The following is a 13,288-nucleotide window of genomic DNA, read 5'->3' as shown; positions in this document are numbered from 1 at the left end:
TTTTCAGTTAGCTGTTCTGACAGTAAGGCGAATGGTGGGCCTGTGTTTTTGCTTTGGTGGAAGTAAAGGAAAGCTCTCTTTGTATTACTTTTCTCTTTAAGAAAAATGCCTTAAATATTCTTTTGTATATATACTTATTTTTATTGCCATGAATGGTTGGTTTTCAGCACCAGTTCTTGTGCTGTGCTCAAAACATTGATGAAGAACAGATTTTTTTTTTTCAAAAGCCATTTATCAAATTTTCAAGTTTATTATTTTAAGATAATCAGAGATGGTGGTTACACTTAGAAGCCCCATTTGATGTCTCTTACTAGGCCTGAATTTACAGGTGCTCCCGCTAGTTCCAGTGTAATTTGAATTCAGTCAAATGAAACGTTTTGATGGAGGGAGGAAGCAATCAATGAACAGCCTGATTCTGTGTAAATAATTAAATAGTTGCATCTAAAAGCAGACATTACATTAATACAAAATTCACTTCCTAGAAACAATTGGATGAAGAGGAGGACGGCAGTGCTAGAGCCTTGCTGCTAACCTTGCCACTGGTGATGCAGCAAATTGCTGTCTCAGTTAGGAGAAAAGGAACAGTCCTTGGTACATGAATTCTTTCATCTTTTGAGCTTACTGGGCTCATGAAGATATGAAATGTTTGTGTTTTTTTCCCAAATGTCTGCTTTATTTTTGCTTAGAAATATTTCTGTATACCTTATCTACTCTTGCACTCATGTGTCATAATTCTGTAACCCACCCTACTTTCCATTTTAAACACAGAAGATGAGATTGCATTAAAAAAAAGGCAACACTGGGGCTAATCATCCAAATGCCTTATTATTCCATCGTGATGCTTTTTATTGCCTTCTTTTGTATTTTATCATTTGTGTTTTGCCTGTTTAGATTTTAAACTGCCTTGGAAATTTGCTGCTCTAATTGTTAAGAGACTTTATACAGTGTTCAGAGCCACACTTTAACAACAGCTCTAGCACTCAGTTTTAACACATTTCCAATGTAGACACAAAATATAGACTGTTTTTGTAAATAATGCATATAGTTTGATTTTTTTTAAACTTTTTTTCTACATCTGAATCTTTCCCACTCACTTATTTCAGAAATATGTTTTAGATTCTCCCTGTGTTACCAAAGGTTATTATTAATGATCTCCATTTCCAATTTATCTTGTTTTAAAAGTAAAACCAAATTTCAAAAGGCATCTGAAGTTTCAGGCTTCTGCTAGAAAAAGAGTATTATAGAAAGCATATCCTTGTATTCGTTTTTAATCTTTTTCTAATATTATATCTTCCTTATGAAGATTAAAGGAAGAATTAAGTATGGTGTCAGTTCCACAAAGTGTTTCTTGATTTTACTTTCCAGGCTGTTCTGGAATTCAACTGAAAATATTATTTTCTGTGCAGCGTCTCCAAATTTTTGTTCTTAAGGAGGTGTGGCCAGCAGTGCCTTTTGATGTACCCTTAAAGTCTCCAAATTAACTCTCACAATCTGCTTCTTTTCCACACCACAAATTTGGAAACCATGTTGTAGAAGTACAAGGTCTGGCAGACGTTTGCTTCTGCCACCTTGCCATTGGTATGGAAATACTCTGCAAGGAAGCAACTCAAACCCCTTTTTAACCCAATTTAAACCTTGGATAGGAAACGGAGCAGTTAGTCTTTTGCCAGCGAATAGCCAGTTTGAGTAGGTAAATGTTAAGGATTCTGGGACCACTCCCTTCCAGAGATGGATGTGAGGCTGAAGGTAAGTGTGCCACTGAAGGTTTATGAGGCTGAAAGGTAACTCAGCGTAACAGGAGTTGTTCAAAGGGCTAATTTAAAAGAAACATGAGGTGGAATAGTAGAGAAAAATGAAATAAAACATAATTTAAAAAAGGACTTAGTAGCCTTTGGGAATTGAAGAGTTTGTTGTGTAGAACAGTAGAACAGTGAGGCCTCATCTTTTTTGAAAGTGTGGGCAGGGATTTGAATTCGATGCAGAAAGTCTCACCAGGCTCAGTGCACATAAAAACACCATTGGAGTAAGTACACCTAACAGATGAAGAGAAAAGGACAGGAAAAGTGAAGGTGGAGTTTGAAAATAAAAAAGTAGACCAGAGAGGAGAATTTGCTTGTAGATAGTTCCACTGAGGGATACGTGATAGGTGCTGAGAAAAACAAAACTTTATGGTGGTTATTAATAAGCAAGAAATGGTAAAAGCTGCTCTCCAGTTGAATGTGAAAGAAGAGTGAAGATGCTGAGGTTGTGAGCCAGTAGAAAAAGAATGGGTGGTAACTGAGAGATGTTAGGTGGAGAGATAATTTAGTTTAAGAGAGAATAAATTGGAATTATTTCATCCAGGAAAGCGTTTGGTTGAGAAACCACATTGTGAGGTAAGAATTAATAACTGGAAATTGGAGATAAGCTTACAGAGGGATTTAGAAGTTGCTTAGAATTAAGAAGGTTGAAACTGGGGACATTAATGATCTGACATGGAGCAAATGTGTGGGTGATGCAGCTATTTTCCATTCTAGTTTCTATAAAAACTGGCATCTTATTTTAAGGTACAGTTATATCTACCGTATTTCCATCTATAGAAGGATGTGGCTAAATTTCTCTATTCTAAACAGAAAACAATAACAAAGTAAAATTTAAAAAAGTTAATATAATATTACTAATTATTAGTTGTCATGTTATATACTATATATTATGAATCTTTGTTGTATGCAATTTAGTAAAACAATTTTGAAGAATAAAATTACCTCAGAAATAATTGCATATTCCTGGAATCAAGATAGTTATTTCTATTTCACATACAGATAAGGGGAAAGGAAAAAAAAAGAAAGTAGCTAGTATCCTTCAGAACTTCTAAACTGAAAGCTTGAAAATGCATAATTCTCTTCTAGGAGGGATAGGGTAGAGTTAAATGAGTTGGTGAGAGAATTAAGGTGTTTTTATATAATCCTCTGCCTTGAGATTATGTGACAACATTTAGGAAGGTTATCTTTGTTGTTCTTCATTTGTTAGGTTTAAAACAGACGTGCATCTACATTAGAAAGAGAGGGAAGAGAATTTTAAAGGTGTTTGTTTTTTTTTTCTGTAAAGATTTTTATTAAATTTGAAGCCTCAGCTTCAGTCCTGATAGAACTGTGAGCAAGCCCTATGCTGTTCTACAATAGCAACAGACTAAGTCCTCTTCTTTATTACTAATTAAGTAATAAATAGAGAATGTAATATTTGTCCTGGTAATTGTGTGGAAGAACATTGATATTGGTGGTTTTTTTTTTAATTAATGTTGCTACATGTTTTTTATCAGGTGAGAAGCCATTTCGTTGCGATGAATGTGGTATGAGGTTTATTCAGAAGTATCACATGGAAAGGCACAAAAGAACTCACAGTGGAGAGAAGCCTTACCAGTGCGAGTATTGTTTGCAGGTAAGATGATGTAGTGAAATCTTTCACACTTGAAAAATAAAAAAAACTTGGCAGTTCCCAAGTAGTACACATGGGAATTTCTCCAGCTACTGTAGGCCTGTACATATATAAAATAATGTTTTTTTCAGTTACAGTTAGCTGAATTGGTGCCTAAGTGGAGCAGTCGCAGCTGCCCAAGGTTGACTATTGATATATACTGCTTGTTTAACACTTCTTTGGAAGTTAATAAAATGGAATAGCCTATCATGTAAATTTGTTAGAATTAGTTTCTTAGCGATAATGCATTTATTTATCTCTAATTACAAAAATATATGTTCTGCAGTATTTCTCCAGGACTGATCGTGTGCTGAAACATAAACGTATGTGCCATGAGAACCGTGACAAGAAACCGAACAGAAGTGCCACCAAAGTTGGCTTTTTGCCATCGGAGGAAGATTCTGGTTTCTCTACGCCTATGAAAGACAGCTCCTTGCCAAAGAAGAAAAGGCAGAAAACAGAGAAAACAAAATCTGGAGATAAGGACAGTACGGATAAATCAGAACAGAAGAAGGACAAAAATGACTATTTGCCTTTGTATTCTGCTAGTACGAAAGTAAAAGATGAATATATGGTAGCAGAATATGCTGTCGAGATGCCACACTCTTCTGTCAGTGGGTCGCACTTAGAAGAAGCAAATTCTGGAGAAATACACCCTCCTAAGCTCGTTCTCAAGAAAGTTAACAGTAAGAGGAGTCTTAAACAGCCACTTGAGCAAAGTCAAAGCATTTCACCTTTATCTACGTATGAAGACAGCAAGGTTTCAAAGTATACCTTTGATCTTGTGGATAAACAAAGTTTACTGGACTCTGAAGGTAATGCTGACATTGATCAAGTCGACACATTACAAGAAGGGCCCAGTAAACCTGTACACAGCAGCACTAATTATGATGATGCAATGCAGTTTTTAAAGAAAAAGAGGTATCTACAAGCAGCTAGTAACAACAGTAGAGAATATGCCTTGAATGTAAGTACCATAGCATCTCAGCCTTCTGTAACACAGGCAGCTGTGGCAAGCGTCATTGATGAAACTGCTACAGCTTCAATATTAGACACACAGGCACTGAATGTTGAAATTAAAGGCAGCCATGACAAAAATGTCATTCCAGATGAGGTACTGCAAACTCTGTTAGATCATTATTCACACAAGGCTAACGGACAGCATGAGATCTCCTTCAGTGTGGCTGACACTGAGGTGACCTCCAGTATATCAATCAATTCTTCTGAAGTATCTGAGGTCACCCAATCTGAGACCGTTGGAACAAGCTCTCAAGCTTCCTCATCAGATAAAGCTAGTATGTTACAGGAATACTCAAAGTTTTTACAACAAGCTTTGGACAGAACTAGCCAAAATGATGCCTATTTGAACAACCCAAGCCTTAATTTTGTGACTGATAACCAGACTCTTACAACCCAGCCAGCATTTCCTTCCATAGAGAAGCAGGTCTACACATCTATACCCGTCAACAGCTTTCGCTCGGGAATGAACTCTCCATTAAGAACAACTCCAGACAAGTCTCATTTTGGACTAATGGTTGGTGATTCGCAGCACCCTTTTCCATTTTCAGGTGACGAGGCAAATCATTCTTCCTCCTCCTCTACACAGGACTTCTTGGAACAAGTAACTTCTCAGAAGAAAGCAGAGGCACAGCCTGTTCATCAAGCATATCAAATTAGCTCCTTTGAGCAGCCCTTCAGAGCTCAGTACCATGGGGCAAGAGCTGGAATATCATCTCAATTTAGCACTGCCAATGGACAGGTGAACCTTCGGGGACCAGGGACAAGTGCTGACTTCCCAGAATTTCCCTTGGTGAATGTAAATGATAGCAGAGCTGGGATGACTTCTTCACCTGATGCCACAACAGGCCAGACTTTTGGCTAAGAAATCTTTGTAAATAATACTGGCACTTTAGAACACATTTGTCAAAAGGGGGTTGCTCTGTATAAGATGGAGTTCTGTACAGCTTTTAAGAGCGCTATGTTAAAACAAAAGTAAGCTGATATTAGCAAGACCAATAACTGCTTTTATTTTTTATTTTCTTTTTCCTGGTTAGTAACCAGTAATTGATCTGCCTCACGTCGTTGCCCTTATCAAAGGCAGATTATTATTCACTTGTTTGAATCCAGTAATTATTTTAACTTCTATAAAATTTAAAATAAACAGAATCCCCAGGTAAGACTTTTCCCCCATGATTGCTTCCTTACTGGTTTCCTCGTGTGCTTTGGGAAGACAGTTTATTGTCTGCTACTATTCATATTGTCATTTTCAGGCTTGTCAGTGTAGTCATTGCTCTTCGTCAGGGAACCAACATGTACTAAACACACAGAATAAACTACAAGTATAAAAGTCAAGCAGATATGGCTTTAAAAGATGGCATTTTCTGGAAAAATAATCTCTCTTCCATCTCTCTCAAAAAATAATTTTAGATCATATACCCCTTGTTTCTGCTTTCCATTACCTTGAGTTGTGTTTGGAGGAAAAAATGAATTCTGGTAGACTAACTCTACTATTTAAAAGTCGAATTGATTTAAAATTCTTTAAACAGTTTTTTAAGCAAATACATAACTGCTAATGCATTTACTTCGTTCCTGAAGTAATGTGTATTTCTTTGTACAGCTGAATCTAGATGTAACTTTTTAATGACTTTTTTCATATGCAGATATCAAGATTTTGAAGTTTTAGTTAAAATATTCTGTAGATAACATTCCCAATTACATAATGCTTACACAAACTGTGTATTCCAAGATTTAAAAGCTTAACTGTACCTTACCCTACATACTCATGATTAACATAGAGCACTTAGTCTATTTGATTGATTTGATTTCTCAAAAAAAGAATTTAGATTTTTAGGTTTGATATGGTTGCATCATTTTCATCTCATACAGCTCCAATTACAGCTTCCAGTATACAGTGAGATTGGGTATCCTGAGCTTCTGTCTTAATTCTCTGTCTAGAATTATGACAGTTCGGCTCATTAAATTAATCAAAATATCCCCATAAGCTGAAGAAGTGGGCATTCAAATTTCATGCATCTTCTTAATGTTTGATTAGAGAAGGTCATTACAATTTACCAACCCCAACTGTTGAGTAATGCTAGTGAACAGGATTTCTTTCTCAATACAAATGAGTGATCAGAAGTTTTCATTGCATTTCACAATATAAATAAACTATAAAGTTTATCCCTGTACCACAAATATGGTTTTTTGAATAGTACTTTGTCTTGAAGTATGCAGTATGGTACGATAAGTAGTTCTGTGTGCATTTTTAAGGTGGTAAGATTTGAGTAGCATAACTATTGTGTAGTTTAAGTTAACAATTTACAGATTTTTGAACTGTATGTTCATAATATTGCACCTTCCCTAAAGGGACACTGTCTGGTAGTTTAAGGCAGTTTAAGCCTAATGTAGGCTGATTAACCAGGGAAAAACATGCACACGCAGACACGTGTGTGTGTGTGAATATATATATATATATATATGTATGTATATATATATGTATGTTTTTTTTATAGGATTGCAAACATTCTTTTACAGCACTATTGCTAGCTGGTATTTCTCAGATGAAGCCATCAGGTAGGAGAAAATACTGCATCTCAAGGAGCTATAAAATATATCTTGCTTTTGAAGGGACTTGAGCAGGGCACAAAATAGTCCCCACCTCTTCTGAAAGCAGTAGCAATATTTTTCTTTTTTTCTTTTTGATAGGAAGCTGATTTTACAGTCTTTTTTTTTTTTTTTTTTTTTTTTCCCCCCTCATGGTATCACTAGTAAAGCACTAACTTCACTTGGTACAATTCAGGGAGAAAGCATGTTTGTAATCCATGGCTTGCTTCCTGCATTGTCAGGAAATACAAATTGCATAAAATTCTCACTAAATATTTTTGTATAGGAAAATCATGTTTTGACTTGTGTGTTTAATATAAGGAAGGTGTTTCTGCATGTTATCACTTGCCAGTAACTTGGTCTGAATACTTGGCCCTGAATTTAAAAAAAAGAATGTGCATCAAGGGAGACGAGTAAATTCCTTGTGGACTATTAATGATACATGTAAAACAAAAATTATTGGAAAGAATATTTTCAATCTGATTCATGTCTCTGTTTTTCTTCCTTTGTGGTCAGTTGGTTGGTTTTTGTTGTTGTTTTTTTTTTTTTGGCTTTCCATTCTGCTTTGCACAGATATAATAAATATGGCCCCCATAGCCTCGAAGCCACCTCCTGTTACACCTGTTTTGTTCTCATCGTTCTATTTCCATGACATCTTAGTTTGTGCTGCCTGCTTAATATGTCGTTGACATCTTTGTTCTAATGTCCTGTTGTTGCAAATAGATGACCATTACTAGTACTGTTTGTTATAAATACAACAAGCAGCAAATGCCAAAAGAAAAAGGAAAAACAAAGAAAAACAAGTGTGCGGGGGGTGGGGGGTGGCTGGGGGAGGGCAACTAGATTATTACTGCACTAGTCTGGTCTGATAGGAAAGTAAAAGGAATAAAAAGCCTGAATCTCCCAAAGCAGATTGACTCATTTTTATTTAACAAAAGTCACTGCATTGATTCTCTGCTGAGAGAAAGCGATGGAGGAGTAGCAGGGAGCGCTGCTGCTCCGCGCCATCTTCACTCTTAACAAATCGTTGCTTGGGTTTGTGAGTGAGCAAGCTGCTGTACAGAGGGAAGGAACTCACCCTTCCCCAGTGGGAGTCATCTGAGAAAATGTTATTCCTTCTGTCGTAGTTCCTTCTCCAGTCTGCTGATGAGCCATTACAGCTATCCTCAGTGCCTTAGGACAGGCTGTGAAGTCCCAGTGTAGCCTGTGGGGAATATCTATAGGATTCTCGAGTACTTGATCTGCCGATGCTTGAAGCTTTCCGTGACAGAGGAGTTAACCAAATATACTGCTATCATTTCCTGAGTGCATGCCCTTTCATTCTGGAAAAAGTCTGTATGTAGTTCTGGGAGACTGCTCTGTGTAAAAGCTCGCGCTTCGTCAATAATTACATTATTTAATAAGATTTTCTACTGTTAAAATTCTGCTGCTTCTAATCTGCTACAGATGCATGTTCTTCGTTTCAAACAGGTCAGTGTTCATTTCTGTTAGTTTTCCATGGATGTCCAAAAGAGCTGAAAAAGCAGCGACGTTGGTGTTAGTTGTGTTCTTGTACTGCTGTGGTCGCTCAGCAGAAGTTGGAGTTAGCGTTTGTATCGCGTGGAGCGAGCAACGCAGGTTCTTTCTGAAGGGTCATGCAAGCTGCAGGTGTGTGTATGTCAGGGGGAACCTTTTTTGGCTCTCTCCTCACCATAGAGCAACAGTGATTTTTTTTAAAAAAAGAGGGAATGGATGATGTTTACTACCAAACTATATATATACATATATGTCTATATATATAGACACATACTCATAGGCCATATTTTGGACCTAAATTACTTGACAGTGTCCCTTTTAGCATGAGTCCTTTGGTATATTTTACCGTTCACGTAACAGACGATGAAGGAAGCTTGTAATGGTATACTAATAAGCATTTACGTTTTCTTCTTTTGATTTGAGAATGAATTAATCACAAATGGCAAGGTTTAGAGAGAAGGGTTAACAATGTGTATCGCTGTACGCTGGTTTACAAAATACAGAAACAAATTGAATGATAAAGGAATTATGTTAATGATCACGTGTCTCCTAGTATTGTCTTGAGGAAAACTGTGTTTCAGGAAGAAAATAGGACAAGAAAGTATCTGCATGAATTAACACTTGCATTACTTTTCTATTGTACTTGTCGGTTTTTTGGATGAAGGGAACTTTTCACTGTTAATTGAGAAGTACAGTAAAATCTTGCTAATTCGCTGACAGCCAGCCCTGGAGGTTTAAACCCATAGGTTTATATGTCCCCTGTGGTCTCTTTCTTCCCACCTCTCTGCGATGTGCTAAAAAGTACAGTAGCAAAGTCTCGTATGAGTAATACTGTACTGCTTCACCCAAGTATACTACAGAATCTATGTTAGTATACTGGGAGGTACAAGAAGTACTGCAAACTAAATCACAGTTGTCAGAATAAATGAACAAAGTACCTTTTGTGATGTGACATCCTTGCTTTCATTGCCTGCTTCTTCACTACTTTCAAAATTGTGATTTCTAAAAGGTTTCCCAGTCATTGCTGCGAATTACTGGGGTTCTACTGTAACTTTTGGAAGCATTCATATGTTCTCCTATGAAAACTTTCCACCTGGACGTATACATGATATTCCATGCTCGTTCAGAATATTTTTACAGTGTTTGTATCACACATAGTAACTATTTGAAATGAACCAGAATATTTGGGTGAATTCAGTCTGAATTTTGCAGCATTGGATTTCTTTATGTATGTATATTTGCCAACTAAATATTCTTGGTTTTGAGAGCTTTGGTGTTTTTTTTTTGTTGGTTTTTTTTTGTTGTTCTTCTTTGTTGGCTTGTTTTAATACCATTACAAATTGCAGGGAAAACCCTAATGCTCCAGGGAATACGTTTGACAAATCTAACAGGCAGAAATCCACTTCTGCAGTCGGTACCAGTCCACATGTGAACTTTCAGATTACATGGTTGGTACTGAAGCAAGCTCATCGTGTTACACTCTGCTAGTTTTAAATGTGTTACGGAGATGAAGCCTTGTAACTTTGAAAGTTCATTCGACTTACGGTAATGCATGTTTGTGTTAGGCATGTAATGCATTTAGCTGAAGCTCACTTGGCAAGGGGCAAGTACTAGAAAGTATAACTGCTAATGAAAAGAGTTGTCTCTAAGTTAAAACTTCAACCTTTGTTCAAGTTTAAATTGCTTTGTGTCAGGGAAATACATTTATAGTCGCTTTTGCTCTACTCTGCGTAAAGAACCTTATGTTTCCTTTTTAAAATTGTAACTTTTGGTAGGAAACACAAACTGAGGCAAGCAAGCATTTCTAAGAGTTGTTTCTTGCTCTCCTTAATCCAATGGATGGAAAGGTAATATTGTGTAAACAACATTATTTTATTTTTTTATGCAATATCATGCTGTAAATATGATTTATCAAATAAGGATGTACCTATGATCGAATCTTTGATTCTGCACAGTTAGAGTTTATATATAAATATAAATGTCTTGACAATCAAGGACTTATGTCAGTCTTCCTTTATGATGTTTATTATTGTTATGCATTCCATTTGTTTGAATTGAGTACCGATGTGGAAATTTGTATTGTCTGTAAAGTATGTAATGTTTTTATAGCCTGTTTAAAGAAGAAACAACAAATGCTGTAAATAGATCCGGACTGATGGCAGTACCGCTCTGTTCGAAGGCGTACGATGTTGTACTGTTTGTAAGCAATAATACATGACAGTGCTAACTTTACGAGTAGCATAAGGATAAGTTCCAAAAATACCTTTGGGGAGTTGATAGCCTTGAGTTAATGAATATTCTTAATCGTTTTTTATAAATAAATTCAAACGTCCTCCTGCTGGAGTAGGTAACATTGTTTACACAGCACAATCTTAGTCACAGAGAGGACAGCCTTTAGATCCTTGGCTTCATCCGTGCACATTTTGAGTAAGAAAGGAATGGCTTGGCTGCACTTCTGCGAGAGGAGGAAGACTGCAAAAGTTGAATAGCTGTGTCTCTAAAGGATGAGAGATACTATTCTGCTTCTGTGCTGATTCCTGACAACTCCTCTGCTTAAATCTGGAGTCTTTAAGTCCTGATACTGAACTGATGAGACTTGGGCCTCCAGTAGAAAGGAGTAGTTCTCTCCGTACTTCATATGCAGTTAAACAGTGAACTTACAAGTCACGTGTTCAGTTGAGTTGCGTATTTTTCCAATTATGAGCTATGAGATGATGAGTTTATTCCGATAAATAAACTAAACGTCAAACTTATAGTTTGAATTGAGTAGAGATTAGACTGTACAGAGCAGCAAAACTATTTGAACGCAGTCATCACTGCTTTAGAACCCCCCCACCCCGATTTATAAATGTATATGACCTACATTTTATAGAAAAAAAAATGTTTTTAAATGCTAGTCATTTATATAATATGTGCTTTGAAGGATTTGCTAGTCCACTTCTGTCACTTTTAGTACACTGGTATCTTTTATATGTAATGTATGCTTTTTATTATTATTGTAGTAAAGCATTTCAGTAGGAGGAATTTTGCAACAGTATGAGGGGTTGAAATTTTCCTTGTCAGAAATGAATTATACTGGACTTTGTCTGTGTAGTCTTGTCTTTCTTTTAATGCTGTCTGGAAGGGAGCTTGGTGTTCAATAAAGCAAGTGACCTCCTTTTATGTTGAAGGCATACTATGTAGTGCTGAATCGGATCTGGAAACGTGATGGATTTGAAGACAGAGCAATTAGTACAAACCCTAAGCGTACAGAAGAAACTGTGCTCTGGAAAACCTGGTGATATATATCTAGTGGAATACTGTTACGGTGCATTTTCTGATCTAGTGTTACTTTCCTCAATTCCAAATGCCTTCTTCGTACTTCAACTAATAAACAGAAAAATCCATATAGATAAACTTAGGATAATAGGTTTATTTCAATAATTATACAGTATTTATTTATCCTACGACATCTATTCCGTCCGTTTATTATTAGGCAAAAGATCATAACCTGAATTCCATCAGTAAAAGTATGTATATAGATAAGAGATGGTTTTGTAGGAACTGGTCAAGGATGAAATTTGTATATTCCTTATGACAGAAACCAAGATGGGGGTCTGTCTGTATTCCTGGGAGATGAGGAATTCCCCGATACAAAGAACGATTGTGTGTGTGTGTGTGTGTGTGTGTGTGTGTGTGTGTGTACATATGTGAAAGATGCATGGGTTCCTGGCAAAAGTGATACAAGTGTAAAAGGATTTAATGTAGCTCGACACATGACTTATGTTTAGTATGTAAAAAAAACGTATAAATTTCATAATTCAAAAAGACAAAAATAGTTTTGCAGGAAACAAAACTATTTGGATAGCAGGCTTGACCAAATAAATGTTTTGGTTAAACTTGATATATTTTAAATGATTCTATTTCTGCCTTTATTTCTGCCCTAAAAGCAACCTAAAGTATTTTGGGAGTTACTCTTATCTGTTCCTTTGACTGTGAGTGTAATTTATATCATGGTTTACAAAACGTGGCATGAAGGATCGGATTGTTTTATCTGTATAATACAATGAAAGATGGCTTTTTTACATAATCACGGTGAATGGTATTGTATTAGGATTGATTTATTCATTCAGTGACTTAATGAGTTCCATCACTTTTGACATAATTGTTTTCTTATGGTTAACTTAGTCATTTGGGGCTTATAATACCCTCCTATGTATTGTGATACTAAGGGAAGTTATGTTTTTGCTTTATTTTTAATTAAACTAATAGTTTGATAATTTATATTTGCAAATGATGCATTTTAAATGTGGTCACTTGCTGTTTGAAAAATAAAAATATAGAATACTGTTTTATGAATAGACTTTTAGCAGTATTTTTCACGTTAGTGAATTTCAAACAAAATGTTACTGAGGCAGATGGAGGCTCGTGAAGATGCTTGATTTGTGTAAGAACACGAGGGGATAACTGAGTATTGAAAGATTTGATTGAGATGTGCAAAGTTTCTGTCAGTTCTTCTCCTTTGGGTCTCTATCTTGTCACCTCCGCTTACAGAAAGCGGAATATCTGGCCTTAATTCTAACCGTGGATCTCATACAAGATTGTGCTGTTGTGGCAATAGACTCACTTGGATAGGAGCACGAGGCATCAGCTTTCCTTTGGGGGAACTTCTTGGCAATAAGGAGGGGCTGCCCAAGTTCCTGTCCCTTCAGGAGTGTGAGGCCGTGAGCCTCACTGC

General features: G+C 36.4%; 1 protein-coding gene across 5 annotated transcripts in view; it reads left to right on the top strand.

Annotated features, from left to right (window-relative positions):
* Positions 1-12,905, top strand: part of ZNF148 (zinc finger protein 148) — a 38,024-nt gene extending 25,119 nt beyond the window's left edge. For all 5 annotated transcript variants that reach the window (XM_085228304.1, XM_085228302.1, XM_085228301.1 and 2 more), the window contains 2 exons: positions 3,299-3,417; positions 3,740-12,905. In XM_085228304.1, the coding sequence (XP_085084430.1) occupies positions 3,299-3,417; positions 3,740-5,335 (1,715 nt within the window). In that variant the 3' untranslated portion in view covers positions 5,336-12,905. The remainder of the gene's footprint in view (positions 1-3,298; positions 3,418-3,739) is intronic.
* Positions 12,906-13,288: the final 383 nt, after the last annotated feature.

Source organism: Meleagris gallopavo, chromosome 7 (assembly GCF_905368555.1).
Source record: "Meleagris gallopavo chromosome 7, MGAL_WU_HG_1.1, whole genome shotgun sequence".
In the NCBI taxonomy this organism is placed as follows: Eukaryota; Metazoa; Chordata; class Aves; order Galliformes; family Phasianidae; genus Meleagris; species Meleagris gallopavo.
This window is presented reverse-complemented; position numbering and strand designations above follow the sequence as displayed.